The 24,526-nt window shown below is 38.3% G+C and overlaps 1 protein-coding gene across 1 annotated transcript in view; it reads right to left on the reverse strand.

Moving 5' to 3' along the window:
- The window catches only part of CFAP54 (cilia and flagella associated 54), a 344,097-nt gene extending 328,867 nt beyond the window's left edge, over positions 1–15,230 (reverse strand). Inside the window, exons 1-5 of the mRNA XM_012663989.1 lie at positions 14,896–15,230; positions 9,651–9,756; positions 7,160–7,303; positions 5,433–5,604; positions 842–900 (exon numbers count right to left, since the gene is read on the reverse strand). Of these exons, the coding sequence (XP_012519443.1) occupies positions 842–900; positions 5,433–5,604; positions 7,160–7,303; positions 9,651–9,756; positions 14,896–15,230 (816 nt within the window). The remainder of the gene's footprint in view (positions 1–841; positions 901–5,432; positions 5,605–7,159; positions 7,304–9,650; positions 9,757–14,895) is intronic.
- Between the last annotated feature and the right edge of the window lie 9,296 nt (positions 15,231–24,526).

The raw sequence follows: 24,526 nt of genomic DNA on the forward strand, positions 1-24,526 counted from the left end.
GTTTCGCATGGAATGAAGAAAAATAAAGTAGTCATGTTGCAGATGCCAGCAACAACTCAAGCAGGGTATCACCTGGAGTATATTTACCCTTCTTGAACTGCATTCCAGTAACTGGAAAATGAATATAGGGAATAAATATGTCTCCTAGAGCAAAAGTGCTAACAACATTGTAGGGAAGTCAGTAAAAGAGTCAGCAATGTCCTCAAGCCAAAACTGAGCATTGAGTATTGGGAAGTGAGAATCTTATTATAAAATAAAATCTCCTTGCCCTTGTCTTGTGACTGGGTCAGAGTTTAAGTGTTCATTCGCCCAATTAGCATGTAGGCATTAAGTAAAGTGCAAGCACTTCAAGCAGGATGAAATCCAAGCTCTACAGCGTGACATAAATAGAGTAATCATAGTTTATCATCCAAACCAGGACACTTTTAAAAGTGAAAGAGGGCACTATTAATAATGATTCCAGGACAACAGGCATAAAGCAGGACTACCCTGGGCAAGCCGGGATGGATGGTCACCCTACCTAGAGACATAGTAACCACATAGATGTCCAGTATCATGGGTGACAGGTGTGACTATCTGAGAGACAGAGAGACACTGGAGAATACCTACCAATTTTAGGAATTCCCTTTCTTTTCATTAATGCTTTATTGTCCACATTTTTACATATGATCACTATTAAAGTAAAACTAAGAACAGTAAAACTATATAATATATATTCACTAAATTTTATATTGTATAATTCATTAAATATTCTTTGTTTAACATTCAATGTACTGTGTAATGAAAGTCTTAAGAAAATCAGGAAATATAGGCAAAAATATTTTGTCAGTACATTTCATACCTTGGAAGATTGACCTATGGCCATCAGTTTTCTGCAAATGGTGTAAATGTAAATGGTACCTAGATGGAGAAAAAGATTCTTAACACATTGCACAGTCTAAAGATGGAAATTTTATATTCCAGTTTCTGTGGTTTAAGTCTGTAGTTCCCAAAACAAGTGATCTCATGAGAAATTCTGATAATGATAGAGAGTTATAAAAATCACTATAATTTCTCTTATAACTTATAGACAAAATCATTAAAATAAGTAACATAGCCACATTTAAATCTGTCAATACAGAATCTTTTAGTCTCATTTTAAAGGCAATTTAAGTTTTGAAATATATTGAACAAAAGAATATTTTTAGTGGCATAATTTATGTACCCTGTGGTTTTATTAATTCATATAAAACAGTATTGAGTCCCATGGTTTCCTTACAGTTGGAAAAGCTAAAGATTTACTTTCCAATAATGTTAGAATGCACATTAAATCAGCATGGTACAATACTCAATAAGGAAACTCATAATTTAAAAATCATAATGCATAACAGTTTGTATCCTATTCATTCACAGACTCATATATATCCTATTATTAAAGTATGTCATATAATAGTCTAATGAAAAAACAGCATTTCTAGCACTTAAGCAAGATCATTCAGATATGCTTTTGTGTCAAACCATTAATTAAATGAAGATAAAATGCAGGGTTGGAGGAAGAGTGGGGAACAACATCACCATACATCTCTTTGTATACAAAGGACTCGATCAAGCTATAAACATACCCAAAAGATGGTAATGTGCTTTAAAAAAGCATGTAATTGTAATGACAGGTAGTGGAAATATTTTCTACAAAGTATCTAATATTCATAACCAACAAAAGTCAACAATTATGAATCTTATGTTCACATTTAAACTTTAAAAGCTTCTGAGAAAGCAGAATCTGCACCAAAACACCTATCACTTGAATAAAACACACCTAATAAACATTAATTGCACAAATCAGTGACAAAAAAATTGAATAAAATTTAAACTTAAACGCATATAGCACCATAAACGTCGTAGAGAATGCAATTGGTTCTTCACATTCAAGGACTTAGCATTCTTTATGTGACTGCTTCCCTGATATGTATTTATTTCACTTAAGATCCATGGTGGAAGAAACTATTCAACTAGTAGCAGCTCAAGCCCAGCATATTTATCTCAAGTTGGCTTTGTTGACCTCTACTATTAATCTATAAAAATAAAAATGTATAACTGTTTCTTTGTAGGAAAAAAAAAAGTCATTGAGTCAGGATATGCACAGGAAACACATGCCTTTCCACAAAACATGTGGTGCAGGTGTAAGCCAGGAGCCTGTATAAACACATCAGCAACCGGGAACTGGGAACTTAAGACGGCCTTAGGAGACTGCCCTCAAGAATGACAAGGGCCCTCTGTATTTCAAAAATGTGCCTTTAACCTTCCCAGCCCTAATACGTTCTGACTATAACTGAATCCTTCTTTGATAGTGCAGGATCTTGGCATGGCTCTCAAATTCCCATTGCAGAAGCCAAAACGAGAGACTAAATCGTAAAAGATGGAACACAGACTGAATCTTTATGATCTCAGGATATTTCTAGAAGTTTGTTTTGTTTTATTTTTAACCAAATCCCTAATACGAATTTATTGCCTGGTCATGTGACCCCTTTTCATCAAAGATGGCCACCACCAAAATAATCTATTTGAGAGTCTAAATTAGTTGGGCTCTGGTTAGTTGAGAAGTAAGTTATTATCCAATATCCATACACCCACTTAGATTTTATAAAAGAACCAAGATTGGGTAAATATCTTAGGAAACCCAGGGTATGTACATACAATAATCAAGTGAAAGTAAATAGAGTAAGTTGTCTAACTGAAAAGGTCAAATGTATTTTGATAAGTTACAAAAAATTTAAAAACCAGCCAGGTATGGTGGTGCACACCTGTAGTCCCAGCTACTCAGTAGGCTGAGGCTGGAGGATCACTTCAGCCCAGGAATTTGAGGTTGCAGTGAGCTGTGATCACAGCACTGCACTTCAGACCTTTTTAGTCAAATATATTTTGGACTACTTAAATTCCAAATTGTCAAAACTTCAGGGTCTTTGCACTTGCTAATCCCCCAGTTAAAATGTCCTTCCCCCAAATATCCAGATGGTTCACTCACCAAACTCCTTGAGGTCTTTGTTAACCATCATCTCAGTGAGGCCTTCCCTGACCATTCTATCTAAAACTGCAGGCCGGGCGCAGTGGCTCACGCCTGTAATCCTAGCACTCTGGGAGGCCGAGGCGGGTGGATCGCTCAAGGTCAGGAGTTTGAGACCAGCCTGAGCAAGAGCGAGACCCCATCTCTACCAAAAAATAGAAAGAAATGATCTGGACAACTAAAAGTATATATAGAGAGAAAAAATTAGCCGGGCATGGTGACGCGTGCCTATAGTCCCAGCTACTTGGGAGGCTGAGGCAGAAGGATCGCTTGAGCCCAGGAGTTTGAGGTTGCTGTGAGCCAGGCTGACGCCACGGCACTCCCCAGGGCAACAAAGCAAGACTCTGTCTCAAAAAAAAAAAAAAAAAACTGTAGTCCACCCCCAGCCTAGCCCCTGTTCTCCCTACTCACTTCTTGCCTTTATTTTTCTCCATAGCACTCATCACCATCTGACTTTATTTATTTGTTTATCATCTCCCTGCTGTAGAAGTAAGCATGGTAACAGGGTTTTTATCTATTGTCCACTCCTGTGTCCCTGGCACCTAGAACAATGCCTGGCACATGGTAGGCATTCAGTAAGTTTCAGATGAATAAATTAAAACAGGGACAGTAGTTAGTGAAACTAAGTATATGTATCTCCCACAACCCAGCAATTCTACTCCTGGGCGTAGATCCCAGAAAACTCTCCCACAGGTCTGTCTATAAAAGGACATGAGCAAGGATATTCGTTGCAGAATTATTTGTGCAATTAGAGAGGTAGGGCAAACCAAGTGCCCATCCCTAGGGCAGTATGGATATCTTCTGGAATACAATTCAGCAGGTAGAATTAACAAATTACGTTTATATAAAGGAACTTGGCTAGATTCTAAAACCACAGTATTTGGTAGGGAAAAAAAATTAGGAAACAATAAAATCTAGAGCACAATGCCATGTGTATTTTTTTTTAAAAAGCACACACCAAGAAAAAGATATAAAGAATACAAAAATAGTATAATTTTTTTAAGACTATCATGGGGCCAGGCACAATGGACCACACCTATAATCCCAACACCTTGGGAGGGTGAGGCAGGAAGATCACTTGCTTAAGGCCAGGAGTTCAAAACCAGCCTGGGCAACACAGCAAGGCCCCATCTTTACAAAAAATTTAAAACTCAGCCAGGCATGGTGGTGCACACCTGTAGTCCCAGCTACTCGGTAGGCTGAGACTGGAGGATCACTTTAGCCCAGGAATTTGAGGTTGCTGTGAGCTGTGATCACAGCATTGCACTTTAGCCTGGGCAACAGTGTGAGATCTTATCTCTTAAAAAAAAAACACAAACTATTAGGGGGAAGATTTTGTGATCTTAAAAGGACTAAAGACAGGGAATCATGCTGCATCATTTCCACCTCTCAAGCAAGGCCTGACCACAGGCCCAGCCCTTAGGCCTGTCATTGCCTCTTGAGCACAGAACCGCTTCTCCTTCTCTGTGTGTCCCTGCCAAAATGGGGGAGCAATTTGGGAGATGGCAGTGGTGACTCAGGGAACTGCAGAGTCTCTTGAGGATGATCGGGCACAAAAGCTTACCAATCACTGGACTGAAAAACCTCATCAAAGTTGGCCTCATCTCTGGCGGCAAATATAAAGTCTAATTTCAATCAAAATATCAAAACATGATTTCAGGTAGGTGAAAAAGGAAACGGCTAGAAAATATACTTTCAGTTGCCATGGATGGGGGAAAATCTAATACGTTCCCTTTGAAGTTATTTGGCCCTCGTCTTGTGCAAATCAAAACATACTGTCATTAATATTTTCCTTTTAAGAACATATTATCCCGAGAATAATACATTAAATGATTTATTGTAACTTTAAAATAGAGAAAAGCAAATGTTACATTTTTATGGCTAAGATTCATTTCTTTAGACATATATGTAATATACATATATGTGTGTATACACATACACAGGTGTGTGTGTTGTGTTCCTTGGAGCTCCTCACTCAACAACAAGTAAGAGGGGACAGTCGCTATGCAGAAAGCCAAAGCCACTGGCCAAGTGGTTTGAGGAGAGGACCAATAAATAGGTGATGCTTAGAACCAATGTAATCTGCAGTGGTCCTTTGATCTTTCTCCCCTTTTGTTTACTCATTACCTGTGGCCCCTGCTTTGCATATACCCAAAAGTGATTATTCCCACAGCCTCTGACCTCTCCTTCAGTGAAAACCCAAAGACATGTTTTATAAGTCCCTATTTATGGGGACAAACTAAAATGTAATGCAAATGTAAAAAAAATCCATAATCATCCTATTATGAAATGCATGTGTTTTAAATCACAAGGTAATCAAGTTACCATCAAACTTGGCATTTAAATAACTCCCCGAAAGACACAATGGAAAATAAAGTACATTGGTGTATACCATTGAAGATAATCCAGCAAAGGTGCTCCTGTGGCAGAGCCACCTGCATGATGAGCCTTAAGGAGGACAAGATATGCAGACACTGGATCACAGATTCTTTATTCTGCAAGTTTACGTCACTGTCACAGACCAGCTGGTAGTTGCACATACTTTCGACACTTAAAGCATGAAACTGAAACACGTGGGAAAATATAAATAGGAATATAAATAAGGTTTATGCAATTTAGGAAAGCATTTCTCAAAATGTAAAAAACTAAAATAGAAACAATTATGCTCAATTCAATAGATTGGTATAGAAAGAAAAATGATAACATAGGTTTCTTTGAAACATCCACTTAGTTAACATAGGCTTTCCTTAGTCAAAAGAAATTCAAAAGCAAAAACGTACAAAAATCCTATTACCAAAAATACAGAACTGAATCTATTTTTGTAAGCTCACCTAGTGGCATTTTAATCTAGTTACTAATTCAGATGTAATTATTGCCATTTACACAATTCATTCAGCAAATGTTTATTGAGCCCCTCTATTTGCCATGGTCTGCTGGGCAAGAGGGACGCTTGGATGAGGAAGAAGTGGCCCTTGCTCTTTGTGGAGAGAAAAGAGTTCCGGGCATATGCAGCATTAGCAATGCTTAAAGTAGATTTTGTGGTCACTGAATTGAATGTCTTTTGTAAGTTTAGATAAGAAAGTTTAAGATAAACAAATGACGCTATAGGGTTGCCAAGGGGCAGAACATGGAGAGCGTTACATGTTATTCTATGGAATTGGGACTTTAGCCAAAAGACAAAGTCAAAGGGCAGTGGAATAAAATGATTGATTTACACTTTAGAAATTAATTCTGGCAAAGTGTAGAAAATAAAAAGCAGAGAGTGGAGGTCAAAATTTACAAACAGGGAGGCTAGGAGAGGCCTTTTCCTCAACAGGGCGCCAGCCTACATTGCCCAGTATTCTCATTCATGCACTCATTATGGTACAATCAAATTGAACTGTCCAGTGGTCCCCCAAACATGACTGCTTATTAACCACATACTGTTTCCAAGGCCTTGAATAGTCATCAAGTTTGAAATAACACAGATTTGGAGTTAGACTTACCAGGGTTCAAACATCTGCCCTGCCCATTGCTTTAAATGGACTGGTTTCTTAATCTGTAATAAACCCCAATTTCCTAATCGGTAAAAGAGGCACCTCTTAGGACTCGAATGAGGCCGCGAGATGATAATTCATGTAATGCATTTAGAAGAGTACCTAGCACATAGTACTGCTCAACCAGTAAATCACTGGTAGCAATTGACATAATAATACTGGTAGAGTTGCAATAAAGTATAAAATTTTTATATCAACAGATCCATGTTGAATCTCACAAGCCATTTTTTTTACACTGTGTGATCAGCTTTATTTTTCTCTTCTGTAAAATAGGGATAATAATAGTGTCTCACTCATAAAGTTATTGTAAGGATGAACTATGTCTCCCAAAGCACTTTGTAAACTAAAAGCACTCCACAAATATTAGTTATTACAATAATAACAGTCTGCTAGATGAATGAATGATTATAGTGAGCCAGTCTCCAAAGCAGCTTTACAAAGCTTGTAAGTTCACTTTCTTACCTAGCACTATTTATTAAGCAACTTACAGCACATGGCTGGATGCTATGTGCAAATGAAAGACATTTAGAAGTAGTCACATAAAGGATATATTGCATAGCTAATCATAAATCTTTCATCTTACTGTAAGTTCAGCAGTTTTATCTCTGAAGCCTTTTGGGAAAAAGACAGTTTTGAATTTATTCACATCTGCTTTATTATCATCAAAATTGGTACTGAACTGCTGAAGGTATCTTCCATAGCACTGTAAAAGGGCCAGTTTGTATTCCTGAAATAAAAAGAAAACTTGATTAAAGACTTGATTAAAGTTTCAAAATATCATTTTGCTGATCATTAAGATTAATATTCATATTATTCTTAATAGTATTAATGTTGTTTATTACAATTACCACTGTTACCACCACCACCATTTTCCAAACACATAGTGTGTGCAGACACTGAGCTACACAATTTTGTGCATTATTTCATTTAATTCTTCTCACAAGCCTATTGTGAGATGGGACCATCACGATCACAAAGAGGAGAATATTCAGTATGGCACTGTGTGTGGTAATACCGACATGTACTTAAAATTCAAGCCCCAAAATTCGCCATCACCAGATCATGGTAACCAACATGCTCAGTCTGAGAAGGAGATGAGTAGTCTTGCTTCTCTGATAGCTCCTAGGCTCAAAAAAGAGAGAGAGAGAGAGAGAACAAAAGAGGAGGAAAAATGCAGAATGAGGTGAGTAATCTGGCTGTCTCTCTTTCGTCTGTCAACAGTCTCTGAAGCTGCAACAGGACAAATTTTAAAGTCTGAGCCATGGGATTCTTATTAATGTAAATTCATGCTTAAGTTCCCATTACAGAGTCAGAAGCCTCATTTCTGTAACCCACAGCGCACAGTTGACCAGGAGCCTTTTGGCGCAGGGCATGTGAGCAGTGCTCTGAATAGAAGTCAGTTGCAACCCTTCCTCAGCTTCCTCTCCTGCAACTGTGTCTCCTGGAAAAGCAGCTGCCCTGGGTGTGAACTGCCTGTCCAGTTACCTAGCCCTGGGGTGGCATTCACAAACACTGGTTTGTTTACATTTCTACCGACTTGTTTGTTATTTGCTCACTAATTAATCCTTGGTCTTTCCCATTCTAACTTGATTTATATAATATATTCAAATCCAGGTTCAAAACAAGAGTATTCCATAAGATGGTCTTTACTATAACTAAAATAAAAATAGAGTCTAGAAACCAAAGTAACAACTTAAGTTCGTTTTCAGGATTATAAATACCTTCAGTGGCCATTAGTGAAAAGTAGATAAAATTTTTTCTTTGGTCCTTTAATAAAGTTTTAAAATATCCTCTCTAGGCCTTTCTATCAGAAACATTCTGAATCCTTAGCTACTACCCATCATTAACTTGCTTTATCAGATTCTAACATGCACCTTCCTCCTCCCTCCACCAATATCCACTCCACCCATATGGCTACTCCTCAAGCAAGCCCAAACTGTGCTTTGTATTTCCAGCTTCTTATACTGAGAATTCTAGGATGGAGGCGGGGGCTCTCTTCTAATTCTTGTCAAAACTGTTATTCCACTTCTTATGAATAAAACTTACAAGGTAGATCTCACCCGACTTTTTGTCTGTAGTTTTCAAAACCTGTATTTTCAAGTTTCTAAGAATGATGGCCCATTTATGTGGGGGCTAAGCTAATTCTCCAGTTTCAGCAGAGGAAAATAGATCTTAGTTCTTCATTATGAAATTTCCTCCACATCTTACCACCTATTTGGTAAATCTGCCTCCCAGACCAAAAGAATTAAAGTCCAGAAAATAGAAATGGAAACGAAAGATGAAGCTGAGAAACTGAGGATTGAGAAAATACTGAATATTGCCCATGTCTGGCCAAAAATCCTTTTGTCCAACATTCATATAACCTGGACCTATAATAATTTGGACCTCCGCCAGAGCTTAAGGGGAAAATTTACACGATCATTAACTGAAAACCCAGTCACGATGTGGTCTTATCAAGCCAAGTCCATGAGTCGCAGTGTTTTTAAGACCTGGATATTCATATGGAACTAAAAATAGGGCAGAAACTCAGTTTGGAATACAATACTGAGCAAGAAACAGGGTATGTAGCGAATGACTGCTATAATTACATATTGCAAACCATTAAGAAGGAGTTGAAAGTCATTAAAACAGGGCACTGGGAACCAGGTAACAGAGCTGCAAGGCCAGGAGCCATGAGGGTTGTTGGCTGGGCAAGGCCAGCCATGTGGAAAACAACAGGAAATGGTTTCTGGGCTCCTTTGTATAAGGTGGGAACATGATGACTCAGCATTTCCTGTTGCGCACCTACCACACCCTGTGTTAACCCCGGCCTGTGCTCCTGCCCATCCCCAGCCAACTGCCTGTCCTTTTGGGAATCTCTCACCTCTGGAGACTCTCAACTACAAAATTAAGAAGCAAACCCTTTTTTGGTTACTGTACCTCATTAAAATTGTTATGTATTCATTAATTTTTTTCTAAGAAAAAAATCAAAACATGTAAAATAGGAATGGTATCAAAATAAATACTGTTAGAATAATAATAATAATTAGCCAAATGAGTTTTATTTTGTCTCTCTTTGCTGCAGGGGCACTTACTTTCATTTGACAAAGGCTATCTCCAACCTTCAAGAGCTTTTCATTGTAATAGTCAGCTGGCAGCCTGGGGGCATATTTAGTCCAGATATTAAACAGAGAGGTGGCACTGTAAAAATCATAAAATAAAATGACATCTTTAAAGTTGGCAAGAAACCTCAATTAATTAGCAAGCAACCTTTTAAAACTTACCTTGTGCTAAGCCTTTCCCATGTGCCTTATCGTTAATATCTAACTGTTAATAATAAATGTAATTATAGTTAAAATCATTGCTTCCTGTGTGCCAAGCCCTTTACATGCATTAGTTTAGATACACTTTATTTTTTAGAGAAGTTTTAAGTTCACAACCAAATGGAGCAGAAGGTACAGAAATTCCCCATCTAAACCCCCTGCCCCACACATGCAATGGCCTCCCCCATTATCACCATGGCCACCAGAGTGGCACATGTGTTACAAATGATGAACCTACATTGACACATCATTCTCGCCCAAAGCCCATACTACACATTAGGGTTCACTCTTGGTGGTGTACATTCTATGGGTTTGGACAAATGTATAATGACGTGTACCCACCATTAAAATATAGAGTAGTTTCGCAACCCTAAAAATCCTCAGTGCTCCGCCTATGCATCCCTTTCTATTCATCCCTTAATGCCTGGAAACCACTGATCTTTTTACTGTCTCCATAGTTTTGCCTTCTCCAGAATGTCATATATAGAGTTGGAATCACATAGTATATACCCTTTTTAGATTGGCTTCTTTCACTTCTTTCACTTAATATCTAAGTTTCCTCCATGTCTTTAGTAAGAATATGTCTTTCAAAGCAACTATACTATTTTGCATTCCCACCACTAATGAATGAGAGTTCCTGATGCTCCACATCCTTGCCAGCATTTGGTGTTGATCAGTGTTCTGGATTTTGGTCTTTCTAACAGGTATGTAGGGTATCTCATTGTTTTAATTTGCATTTCCCTGATGACATACGATATGGGACATCTTTTCATACGTTTATTTGCCATCCATTGCTTTTGCTCCTTGGTCAAAGATCAGTTGACTATATTTATATGAGTCTATTTCTAGACTATATTATGCATACGGTTCCATTGATCTAGTTGTCTATTCTTTCAACAATATGACACTATCTTGAATATTGTAACTTTATAGTGTTAAATTAAGTTTAGCCTAAAGCTGCCTCCTTACATATTTTAAGTTTGGCCTAAAGGTTTCTCTGTACATAGTTACCTGTAACATAAATGGATGTGTAAACAGGCTGCAACCTACTCTTACACCAATCATTGAGTTTCAGCCAAGCAAAGGTGGTCAACTGTTCAAACTGTGTTCAAATAAGGCAAATGATGATCTGTAACCAATCCCACTGTTTCTGTCCTCACTTCCATTTTCTATATGTCACTTTCCTTTTTCTGTCTATAAATTTTCTTCAACCATATGGCAGCACCAGAATCTGAACCTATTCTGGTTCAGCAGCTGCCCAATTCATAAATCGTTCTTTGATCAAACTCTGTTAAATTATATTTGTCTAAGGTTTTTGTTTTAATAAGTCTTGAAATCGGGTAGTGTCAGTCCTTCAACTTTGCTGTTCTCCTTCAATATTGTGTTGGCTATTCTGGGTCTTTTTGCATACATGCATTTTTTTTTTCATTTCATTTTCACACCCTCAAGATGCGTGATATCAATATTCCAAATATACAGTTGAGAGTCTGAGGCTCAGTGCATCTATGTGCTTAACTACGGTACCACTGTGCTTTCCAGGCCTCTGGAGTATGAGCTCCCTGAAGGTAAAGACATTCAAATTCAACTATATTATCCATTGCCCAGCCCCAGAGTAGTGAATACCTAGTACATGTAGGTACTCAATAAATATTTGTTGAAAGAATGAATGAATGAATAATTAGGAAAAAATCATTCCTTGTTTTTATTTTATGCTTTTCTTTTTTTTTTTTTTTTTTTTTTTGAGACAGTCTCACTCTGTTACCCCAGTGAGTCCCATGGCAACAGCCTAGCTCACAGCAACCTCAAACTCCCGGGCTCAAGCAATTGTCCTGCCTCAGCCTCCTGAGTAGTTGGAACTACAGGCAGGAGCCACCACGCTTGGCTAATTTTTTCTGTTTTTAGTAGAGGCAGGGTCTCGCTCTTGCTCAGGCTGGTCTCGAACTCCTGACTTCAAGTGATCTTCCCGCCTTGGCCTCCCAGAGTGCTAGGATTATAGGCATGAGCCACCGCACCTGGCCTATATTTTATACTTTTCTATGAGGGGCTCAAGGGCTCAAATATCTAGTCAATCCATTTAAGGTTATGCTTCCTTCCACCAAGTAAAACAAAAACAAAGCATACAATATTTTCAAAATGGTTTCTAATCAGAGTTTCAAAGGGTAGCAGATCATTGTTTATTTTATTCATTCAATTAGTTAACATTTACTCCTTCCCTGTCTTCTGGAAATTATAAATGTCTCTAGGAAAACTCCAAATTTCACCTGAAAGTTGTCCAATCTTATCTCATAAATTTCTAAATAATGACAGTATTATGGACTGAATGCTTGCCCCCCACCCCAAATTCATACGTTGAAGCTCCAATCCCCAGTGTGGTTGTATTAGGAGGCAGAGCCTCTAAGGAAGCCATGATGTTAAATGAGGTAGGGCCCTGGTCTGCTGGGATTAGTGCCCTTACGAGAAGAGACACCAGAGAGCTTGCTCTCTCTGTCCATGCTCACTAAGAGGAAAGGCTATATGAGGAAAAAACAGGCTTCCACAAGCCAGGAAGAAAAGTCCTCAGCAGAAACCAACCCTGTTGGACCTTAATCTGAGAATTACAGTCCCCAGTACTGTGAGAAAATAAATTTCTGTTGTTTAAGCCACCCAGGCTATGATATTTTGTTATGGCATCCTGAGCTGACTAACACAGGATCTAAACTTAAGGACTGAAGATGAGTCTAATACTTATGAGGTACATGTTAGAATAATAATGAAACAACCTCAACAGAAATATGTCAATTAATCCATTTGGGTAATTATATGATATTGACTGAATCATTGATTGAGTCAGGGGGATAAAGCATTACTGCCTTCATGGACTGATTAATAATATTTTGGGGTAGGAAAATATATACAGGTATCAAATAATAAGTAGCAACACCAAATAAATGTGGCAAATATAAACCACCGAAGTTTAAAAAGGGAGAGGTGTTTTGTTTGGTTGGTTTTTACCTTTTCCACTTTCATTTGCTGCTTCGTGAAATGCCACGGTATTAGAATAAATATAATGAATTCAAGAAATTCACCAATCTTGCTAGAATTCTTCAATTATGTGGATGAAATACTTAATTCTTCTAAACTTTACAGATGAGATAAGGATGACTAGGTTTATTACTCATAAAAGAGAAATACCAGCTTTGTTAAATCAATCAAGGTTACATAATAAGAAAGAAAATTTCTTTTTTTTTTTAGTGAACCCTAAGTTCAGGTTAATGAACTGCTCATTGAAAATAGCTTACATAACAACTAAACAAAAAATATGTAATATGCACTAAGAAGAGATGTGCATCATTTAAGAAGACATGTTAATGTACTTGGGATTGCTGATTGATTATAGTTGCTGCTAGATGTCATGATTTAAATATCATTAATAGCTGATAAATCCCAAATGTCCATCTCCTCTGACTTCCAGATTCAAATGTCCAACTACCTACATAATAGCTCTGCCTAGGTGTTGAATTACATCTCAATATATCTAAAATCGAATTCAATCTCCCTCCCTCCTGCTCTTCCCACATCCTTTCCACTTATCTTTCTCCCTGTGTGACCTATGTTTTGCACAGAAATCCTCATCAATTATTCCCATATCCCTTTCTCATTTTTCTCAAAGCCACTTTTCCTGATCTTCCCTGACCATGTTCCCCTCCGCCTGTTTAAAATTCCAACACTCATCCCATATCCTCCATCCACATTCCCTGTTCTATTTTTATACCTAACATTCATCTTTGTAAAATTACTTGCTTACATATTTGTTTAGTGGCTGTCTGTACTCACAAAAATATATGCTCCATGAGATTAGGGATTTTTACATCTTTTTTTAACTTGACATTTTCCCAGTTCCTAGAATGGTGCCTGATATACAGTAGGTGCTCAATAAATAGCTGTTTAATGAACAATAAATACAAGTTAAAACTATTTCTTCATGTTAAATTCATGAACAAAAATGCAAGTTAAAACTATTCATGGCCAGGCGCGGTGGCTCATACCTGTAATTCTAACACTCTGGGAGGCCAAGGCAGGAGGATAGCTCGAGGTCAGGAGTTCGAGACCAGCCTGAGCAAGAGTGAGACCCTGTCTCTACTAAAAAGTAGAAAGAAATTAGCTGGACGACTAAACATATATAGAAAAAATTAGCCGGGCGTGGTGGCGCATGCTTGTAGTCCCAGCTACTGGGGAGGCTGAGGCAGAAGGATTGCTTAAGCCCAGGAGTTTGAGGTTGCTGTGAGCTAGGCTGACGCATGGCACTCTAGCCTGGGCAGCAGAGCAAGACTCTGTCTCTGAAAAAAAAAAAAAAACTATTCACTATTCTGTTATTATTTGCCACTTGTCTGCATTTGTAACTGTTTAGTTTGCAATGTATTTGAACAGAAAAGAAAGATGCTAACATAAACAGGAAAGAGTGATTTGCAGTTTGCAGTAATAACATGGTGACAGAACCCCCAAAAAGGAAAACAGATGCGCAGAATGAGTCACAAAATTAAGAAAAAGTCGCTGTAATCCTAATAACAATATAAAAGGGAATTAAAGTGCACATGTTCACAGGATGACATACTTCACTGTATCAAGAATTAACTTTTTGAAGAACCTAAGCTACCTCAAAGTTATTCCTTTTTCTCCGTATACAAAATTGCATAAGCACAACATGAAAAGTTATGAAAACCCTGAGTGAGCCAAAAATGTATTAGTGTAGAGTAGCAAGTAGGAGACACTCAGAAACAGAACAAATGGTGCGCTATAAGACATTTCTGTATTGATTTTTATTTTGACCTGAGCTGGAAGCCAAGATATAACACTTCCCAGGAGTGAAGGATTGTAATAGAGACGAACCTCCACTTCTTAAATTTTGTATCTCCGGAGCCCGTCAGCCAGGCCCTGTCCGCAACGCTGACCCAGCTGTGGGACCACCTGCGTCCTGAAGGGCATCTCCTCTGGCCCCTTCTCCGGCCGGCGCCCTCCCCAGAGCCCTGCCTCCGCTTACCAACGCCGGCGGAATTCATACTGCTGTTCCTCCGATGTCGCTAAAGCCTTTTTTTTCTTCATAAAACCTAACAACTCGCGAATCTCTTTCTCGCAAGAGGCCAGAAGTGGGTTTTTAGCGTCCAGAGGCCCATAAAACACGGCGAGGGGCAGCGAATCCTCGGGGCAGGTCCAGAGACGCTGGAAGCTCGGGGAGCTCTCCTTCCACTCCGGGGGCGACTTCGAAACCGCGGTCGAGGTCGAGGTCCGGGCTGGGGTGGGCGGTCGTTCTGTCTGCGATTCGGATGCCGGAGACTCGTTTGATGGAGAACTCGAGGTGGCGCCCTGCGCCGCCATATTGGCACGACCTGGGTCGGCCTGGAGCGTCTGTACACGGGGTTGCCTAGCGACGGTCTCGCGGCAACCAAGCATCCAGCGCGCTTTCCGGGAAACACAGCGGCCCCTGCAGGGCAGAGGAAGAAAGGAGCGAGTCCGGAAAGGAATGATGGTCGTGAGGTTTTTTGCCCCGTGGCCCCCTGACACCGCTGTATGAGACGCGAATAGAGAGAAGGTTCTGAACAGAAAGACAGCGAATATTAGAGCCGAAAATTTACGATCACAAATCCAGACGATACTCTTTTCCCACTTTGGCCGCTTAAGAACAATGATGATGATGATGGTGAGCATTAACGTGTGTCAGGCACTGCTCTAAGCATTTGAAACATATAATGTTATTTTTCTCATTTAATCACCATAACAACTTAAAAACTTAGTATGCTATTAGTACATCCATTTCGCTGTTTAAGAAACCAAAGCTTTCAAGCAACCACAGATCAAAAATTTTCGGGGGAAATAAAACAATACAACAACAAAAAATAAATATAAATTTTACAACAATACAACTATTTACATAGCATTTACATTATATTAGGTATTATTAGTAATCTAGAGATAATTTAAAGTATACTGGGGGGTGTGTTTGGGTTATATGCAAATGTTACACCATTTTATATAAGAGACTTGAGCATACACGAATCTTAGTATCCCTCTAGGGATCCTGGAACCAATCTGCCATGAATAGGGGGAGGACTGAACGTGGAACTGATCCAATCTCTTTCCTCTATTTGTATCTTGAGGTTTGTAACTGTGGGGATTATGTCTGTGCCTCTAACAATTATGATTATATTTATTTATTAGCATTTCAGCTTTATTCTAATTATTGCTATATTCTAAATTAATGTGCATTTTACTCAATCTTAACTATCGGACATTAATACATACTAATGATTTGAAGCGTCGAGTCTCAAAATACTTTTGCATTTTAAACAGGGATTTTAGGAGACTTTACTTCTGATAGGGAAACTATAGGCCTCCAGGGAAATACTTAGAAGCAAGGGAAATTCTTCTTTCCCTGAATATTATGGGCAACAGTGAGAGATGAATTTATTAATTTAAAGTATGAGTTTCTGAATAATTAGAGAACCTGCTTTCCTTATAAATTATGCAGTGCCAAAAATTATCTAAGAGAAGGACCAGAAATATTTGATGGCTTAAAAAAATAGGTTTTTAACACTTGAAGTTGTTACCAGTTCTGTCACACTTAAATAAAGGTAGTGACCCTAACATCCTGTGAACCCGATTTACCATTTAAGATTAAGAGGCTTATTGGACCACAGCCTGATTTCTTTCAGGTCTGACCTAATTTCTTGCAGGCTCTGTGGGCCTGTGCTAATTTGTCAGGCTGGCCTAATATGTCATGTGTACTATACCCTAATATTCTTTGAAAGAAGATGATTTTGCTCACTGAGGCAGGTAATTATGGCCAGAGAACCTTCCTGACAAGCAGGAAGCTGCAACGACACCTCACTCTAGGAGTCCAATCCTCTAATCAGGATGTAGATATCAACCTTTGATTGACAAAGACTTTTATCTTGACTCCAAGTGAGCAATAAAAATTTTAAGACTTTAAAGAATGTAGGCCGAGAGAAACAATTCATCATTGGACATTTATTTAAAAAAATATTAATAGGCTTGTAAAAAAATTAGCTTGGTAAATTTTCTCTCTTCTGATCTTTCCCTTGTTCTCACATAGCAGACTTGTCCACTTCAGATCAAAAGCTGGTGTAATTTGCAATTGAGTGCTATCTATTATATTGATGAAAGTGAAGCAGCGGGGTAAAATTAAATTAAAGTGGTCAGGGAGGAGGAAAGAAAATAAAAATAAAACAAAGTGGTGTTGTTTCTTCTAATCTAGTTGCTCTCACAAATGAGCTTTCTCATAGTGCAGACACATTTCAAAGTCTCTGGTAAAAGAGAATGTGACTAATTAAATTCAAATACTTGAATTATGAAACATTGCATCTTAGTCATTTTCCTCCTCACACACACTAAAGCTAACAATGCTTAACTTGCAGTAGTTTTTGGAAGCTTGTCTGAATATTTAAATGGGTGTTATATTCTGAATCATCATTGTGATAAAATGGAAGTTTCCATTTTGTTCAGTTGAAATTAAATTTGAGGCATTTTTAACATTTTAGAGGTGTTATCTTCCTTGTAATGAGATGCAGCCATTATAATATCTTTTCTATGTCCTTGTCACTTTGCTTTATTCTTTTCACTGTAATGAAAGAACAGAGCTGGGCAACTATTGTGTCTGACAGGGCTAAATAATGTAAATAGCTTCCTTATAAATAATGTAAATTGCTGTTTCCTTATAATTAACATCTTTGCAGGCTACAGGGATCCTTTTTGCCCATTCAAAAGTCTTTTTTTTTAATCTAAAGTTACTGTTAGAGAAAGAATAAATAAGGTTAGTGCTCTTTTTATTCCTAATTTAGTTGTTAACCACTTGAACTGTCCCTAATAGATACATATATAGAGTCTTTAAAAATAAAACTAAAAAGCACAAAATCTCCCCTTCCCATCTCACCACCTAACATTTAGTCATCTTTTTAACTCCTTCATCTATTCATTCTGATAAATGCAACCATTTCTTTAGAGTCCATACAGTGCAAAGATGAAGCCACACATTCCCTACAAGAAGCAGAGGACACATACACAACTAATCGTGATAAAAAAAAAAAAGGCATTCTGTGGAACACTCTGTGATAAAGGTTTCAGGAATGTTATGGGAGTTCCAAGATGAATTTTGGGACTGTAGAGAGAACAGAGGATTCTCAAGAGAATGTGTTTAGCCCAGGACTGTGACTGCCCCTCAGTCACAGAAAGACCCTTGCAACAGGGATTTGCCTTCTTACTCTGGTAACCTAGCACCCAAGCCTGGTGCCTGGCACACAATACGACTCACCAAATCTTTGTTAGCATGAAAGAATGAAAAAAAAAAAAAGATGAAGAACATTTAGAAGGATATCCCTGACCGAGAGAAAAGTCTGAATAAGGTACAAAGCCATAAACACACGCAGGAAGTTTAAATAAACAAGCTGTTTAGTGTGGTGAGCCACAGGCTGCAGCGCATCCAGAGGCAGAAGGGAAAGTGCGATCAAATATAGTGTGTAGGTGGAAGGTGTGCTAACAATTTTTGACTTGTTTCTATATTCAGTAGAAAGCCTGGGTTAGAAAAATAGTATAACGTAGACATCAAATGTCTACATTCTGAGGCCAAAGAGCATGTTTTGAATTCCCAGTTCTTCCAAGTTGCTTAACCTCATTGTGCCTTGCTTTCTTCATCTATAAAATGGGAGTGAAATAATAATACTGTCTACCTCATAGTTTTGTTTTGCTTGTAATTAAATGAGTTAATATATGTAAAACCTCATAAAACAGTGCTTAGCACATAGTAAGTGCTATATAAATGTTTGATAATATAATTATTCAGTTGGGAACCATCAAAAGTTCTTAGGCAGAGAAGGACACAGTATAGTCTGTATTTTATGTATTTTCGAAAGGAATGTACTATGGTAGAATGAAAGAAGGATTAGAGTGAATAAGGTTATATCTGATCTCAGCTGCACAGATCATCATAATGATCACATACAGTCAACAAGACAGAAGTAGCCAAACTAAAACTACAGATAGACACTGAGGCAGAATCAGTAGGAAGCCAAATTCTAACCAATAAAGCTAAGGGAGTCTCAGAGAGTAATATGTAATTTATATAACAATCATGTCATATATAATTATAAAGTAATATAATATGTATTATTATATATAATATGTAAAATTAGTAGAAGAAATTCTAACAGAATATATTTATGGCCTTGAAGTGAAGGCTCTTCTAATAGCTGAAAAAGTAAAAGATAAAAAGGGAAATACTGATCGACTTGAATATATTAAGATAAACTTTTATAGAATGAAAGATACCAGAACAAAAGTGAAAAAACAAGCCACATACTGGGAAAAGACATTTGTAATGTATAACAGACTGTGTAAGCTCTGTATTGATAAATATCAACTGCAGGCTCAGATTGATGGAATGACCAGATAAAGATACTGCTTGGGTAAATTAAACAGGTTTACGTATTATGGGATACCAGCAAAGTCAGTGTTGGCTTGATACACGAGAAAGAGGTCAGCAACATTATTCAGGACATATAAGCTTCTAAAACCTAAAATCCTCACTAGTGGTGCATAGTTGTGGCTGGTAACATCCCTGCATCTTTCACGTCTGTGATGCTTGCACAGATATTTGCAAATCCTTCAGGAGGTATCAATATGATACCAAGGAAGTTCTGTCATTTCCACTTTATTTGCTGTAGAACATTATCAGATCCATGCTTCAAGAAGTCATCTCATTAAGTTGTTGGGAATCCTGAACCATGGATGAGTATTCCTATATTAATGAATTCTACTCTAGTCACCTTTGTATTCTGTCCCCCAGTCTAACATATTCAAGATACACTCCTACACATGTTCCCCTAGTTTCAGCTACTACCTATTAGCCAGATCCTGCAATTCCTTTGGCATGTGGGCTATTTCTTCTCAGAGCAGAGCTTGTAATTTCCTGCTCGGGCTATGCTGAAACCTGACTTTGCTTTTCAGCCAGAAGGCAATGAAGTGTGTTCGGGGCATATCTTGAGGAAAACAAGCCACATCTTGAAAGGCACCTGTTTCAGATTAGGTCTTGTATGTTCCCCTAGGCAAGTAGGGACTATTTTTCTTTAGCAAGTGGTTCGGGGCTATTTCTGCCAGCCTGCAGGGCTTGAGAAATCTAGGTGCTCAAAATTCTTAAGATTGTCTACCTAAATGTCTCCATTTCAGGTCTCTGCACACCCTCCCCTCCAACCCTTTTCTTGGAATTGCTGCTGTGTAATCAGATCCCGGGCCTGGTTTTCAGCACCGTCTACCCTGCAGTTGTCCTGAGCTGTAACAGAGGCACTCTGTCTTTCAGAGCATGCCCTAAGTTGTCAATTGACTACTCTAAGACAATTGGGTCCCTATTGCCTTCAGAAAGATGGCCAGTTCAACTCTAAAATCTCATCCCGAGGGTCCACTTTTTATACTTCACTTTCATTGTGTTAACCTGGTTTCCTAAAAAATAGAGTCTGAGGCAAAGGCTTAAGTGCTACTGCTTTATTTGGTAGTGTAATTTCCGTGAAGCAAGAATAATGGGAAAGGGAAGTGGGACAGGGACAGATGGAAAGGGAATACAATGCTGGCCAATGCATCAAAAAACACAGCCAGTTGCTCTATCATATGGGATGTCTCCCAACAGGGTATACAGATTTCTATATACCATATCTTAGAGCTGTCCATGAGAGGGAGGGGTAGAGAGAAAATGTAGCTGCTGTCTTCCTCCTGATCAAGATTCACCTCTGTACTATCAGGTTGGATCACCTGGCCCCTTAGGCAGCTATTGGGGATGCCAAATCTTGTGATATAGTGTTTTATCCTGGTTCGAAAGTGGTAAAAAGAGCCAGAAACTCCAGACGGTGGCCTCAGGTGGTGGAACCAAGCAGGCCAGCATGGAGGCAGTCACCACAGTGCTGCTGGAATGCGACGAGTGGTTGAGGGCCCAGCAGGTAGTGAAGACAGGAAACCTAAGGCATTGCATGAAGTGTGTCCAATACACAAGTCCTCCTGAATGCTAATGATGGCAACATGCTAAGGCAGGCAGAACAGCAAGATGGAAGGAGCCTGAATTCCTAATACCTTGAAGCCACAATTACTAGTCCCAGACCACTCACACCCAAATTATTATGTGAGAGAAAAATAAACTTGCATCTTGTTTAAAGTACTGATATTGGAAGTCTTTGTAGGAGTAGCCAAACCTATATTCTAATATACCTTATGACTCAGAATTTTATTTCTTGAAATCAGCATTAGAAATCACACATATGCATAAACATGCATATACAGATGTATATAGAACATACAGCAGATGTTCATTGCTAACATTAAATACTTTTAATCGTAAAGCATTAAAAATGATCTAAATGTATCAATAATGTGTCAACTATAGTTATATCTATAGTATTAAAAACTAGTCAGCATCCTAAAGGAATTAATTTAGTAGATCTCTATGTTTTGACATGAAAATATTTTAAAGACATTTTAATTAAAAAATTGCAAAATGATATAAACAGTATGCTAACATTTATCTGAAAGAAAGTACCACAAAATGATACTACAATATTTGCATTTATACATATATTTGTATATTTATGAGAGGGAAGAAGAGAGAGAGATCAAAAATGAGAGTGGGAATACATATGTTGAGAAGTTCTAGAAGAATACTCAATAAATTGTTAGCAGTGGTTAACAAAGAACAAAGTTTTATCCCTTTCTCACATTCATGAATTCGTGAGAATGCTCCATGCATTATCTTCACGTCGGGGCCCAAGACGATGGAGCAAACTATGTCTAAGACATCGCCAGTCTCAGAGCAGAGGAGGAAAAATGGTGGAGGAACCATACGATGGATCTTAAAGCTTTAGCTCCAAAGTGGCACCCCTCCCTCTCACTCACGTTTCATTTTCCAAAGTTGTTCGCAGTAGGGCTGGGAAGTATAATCCCCCATCAGGGAGGAGCAGGTAATATTTTGAACAATAGTACAATCTACCAGAGTACCTCAAATTTGACATAATACAAACTAAACACATCTTTCTCTCCACCTCTCAATTCTCTCTCTCTCAGTAAATAACAGACACCATTAGTGGAGGCTCCAGAATTTTCATACTAGAAGAGGACTGGTGTGGCAGTAGGTTAGAAGGAAGAGCTAAGATACTAGATTTGAAGCTGCATCTTCTAAGCAAGCACACAGTTTTTATTTAGATTGTATGGTCATTTAAGTTGGCTTGATGGAGCTGACTGAAATTATGAAGTGGCTAAAGTCCCCTCGACTCACCCCCTTGCCCCTTCAACTCAATATCACCATTGCAGTTACCCACACAAGACACAGTGGTATCTTTGAGTCCTCTTCTCCCAATTCCATTCACAGTCTCTAGACCTGCATTGCCTGATATAGCTACAGCTACATGTGGACATTAAGAATTTAAAATGACAGCCAGAAAAAAATAAAATAAAATGACGGCCAGGCGCGGTGCCTCATGCCTGTAATCCTAGCTCTCTGGGAGGCCGAGGCGGGTGGATAGCTCAAGGTCAGGAGTTCGAGACCAGCCTGAGCAAGAGCGAGACCCCGTCTCTACTAAAAAATAGAAAGAAATGATCTGGACAGCTAAAAATATATATAGAAAAAATTAGCCGGGCATGGTGGCGCATGCCTGTCATCCCAGCTACTCGGGAGGCTGAGGCAGAAGGATTGCTTGAGCCCAGGAGTTTGAGGTTGCTGTGAGCTAGGCTGACGCCACAGCACTCACTCTAGCCTGGGCAACAAAGCGAGACTCTGTCTCAAAAAAAAAAAAAAAAAAAGAATTTAAAATATGGCTAGTACAAATTTAGATGTGCTATAAGTGTAAAATACAGAATGGATTTTATAAAAATATAAAATATGTCTTTAATAAATATTTTTACATTGATGACATTTTGAAATGACAATATTTGGGGTATATTGGGTTAAATAAATATATTATTAAAATGAATTCCACTTGTTTCTTTTTACCTTTTTTAGGTGGCTACTAAGCAATTTAAAATTACACATGTGGCTTTCATTTTTGGTTTGCATTATATTTCTGTTGGACAACTCTGCCCTAAGCTGTGTTTTCCTCTTTGTTTCTACCATCCCACCCTTAACTCAGGCCTTCATCTTTCAAAGAGGTTTCTGCACAAGCTTTTTAACTACTTCTTCTGCCTCCAGTTTGGGCTTTTTCCAACCCATTCTTCAAAGTGGCCAGAATGATCTTTTAAACTGCAAATCAAATAGTGCTAACTCAGCCAATTTGATATCATTCCATAGGTTCCCACTGCCTTTAAAATTCTGTAGTGCCATATATAAAGCCCTTCCTAATGACCTAGACCCCTGGTTTTCAACCTGGGGTCCTCCCAGCCCTGGAAATACACCAAGGCTTTCTAAGGGTATGGGCATGTATGGCTTTAAGAGAGTCAATTTCCATATCCTGTGTTTTTATATTTTCCACAGTTATCTAATTGCAAAGGCCCCTGCAGTCAAAGTTCTCTTCTCTCCTTCCTTTTCACCATTGCTCTTATCTCTTAACGAAACAAGGGCACCTTGAATCTTACCATGAGACACTGATGGAACAAGTGAACAATTTATTTAAGGAAGGCACATCGCAGCCTTCCCATTCATTGTAATATATATTGTCAATACAATATCCATAACATGCTATTAATATATATTAATAATTATATAATAATATATTATATTAATAATATAACATATTAATATTAACTTTTAAATATGCAATAAAATACAGAATTTTTGAAAATTTTTTAGGGGCAAAGTAAACAAGACAGTTTGAAGACCACTGTCTAGCTCATATCCCGTGACAACTTACCCTACCACCACCAGCACCACCACTCCCACAATACTCACGCCTTCCTAGCTCCAGCTGTACTCAAGGGTTCAGCCTATCAGCCTTAGTAGCCTCAGAACATTCTCTCCCACTCTCTTCCCCCAGCTAGTCACTTCCTCTAGCTCCTGCTTATTTGATGGCATTATCAGAAAAAAAAGTTACTTTACAGTTTTACTGTGCAGGGACTTCTTTGAATTTTCTGTTATGTGAGCTTTGACTTTCATTGCACTTTATGAAATGACCTTGAAGAAAGATGCCAGTAATTTTTATCTGTTCAACTTTCATTATCATCGTAGCACCCTTTGCCAAGACTACTCTCCTTTCAGTAGTCAAAAAAGTTTTTTGTCCTAAATTTGCATGATTATTTTAAAGTGTTACTGAGTGAGTAGTTTCAAGTAGTGATTACTGAGGCTTTTTTTAAACAAGAGACACCTAAATTTAATCATTAAACTCATATAATAAGTAAATATATATGCATATCTTGTACTGTTAAAATTGACAGCTACTGCTTGTTGATTCCCTCATCATAGTTGTCACATGCTGTCACCAAATTGACTACCAAGGTCACTGTGGAAACAGTCACAGGGTGAAGAGTGGTAAGGAATGTGGGCTCTAGAGCCACAGTACCTGACTCAGCCACCTATTTGTTAGTTGTGTGACCTTAGAAAATTCACTTAACTGCTTTGTGCATCAGTTTATTCATCGGTAAACTGGAGATAACAAGAATCATAATTGTCTCACAGGGTGTTGTAAGAATTAAATTAA

Source organism: Propithecus coquereli, unplaced genomic scaffold (assembly GCF_000956105.1).
Source record: "Propithecus coquereli isolate 6110/MARCELLA unplaced genomic scaffold, Pcoq_1.0 Scaffold85, whole genome shotgun sequence".
Lineage (NCBI taxonomy): Eukaryota > Metazoa > Chordata > Mammalia > Primates > Indriidae > Propithecus > Propithecus coquereli.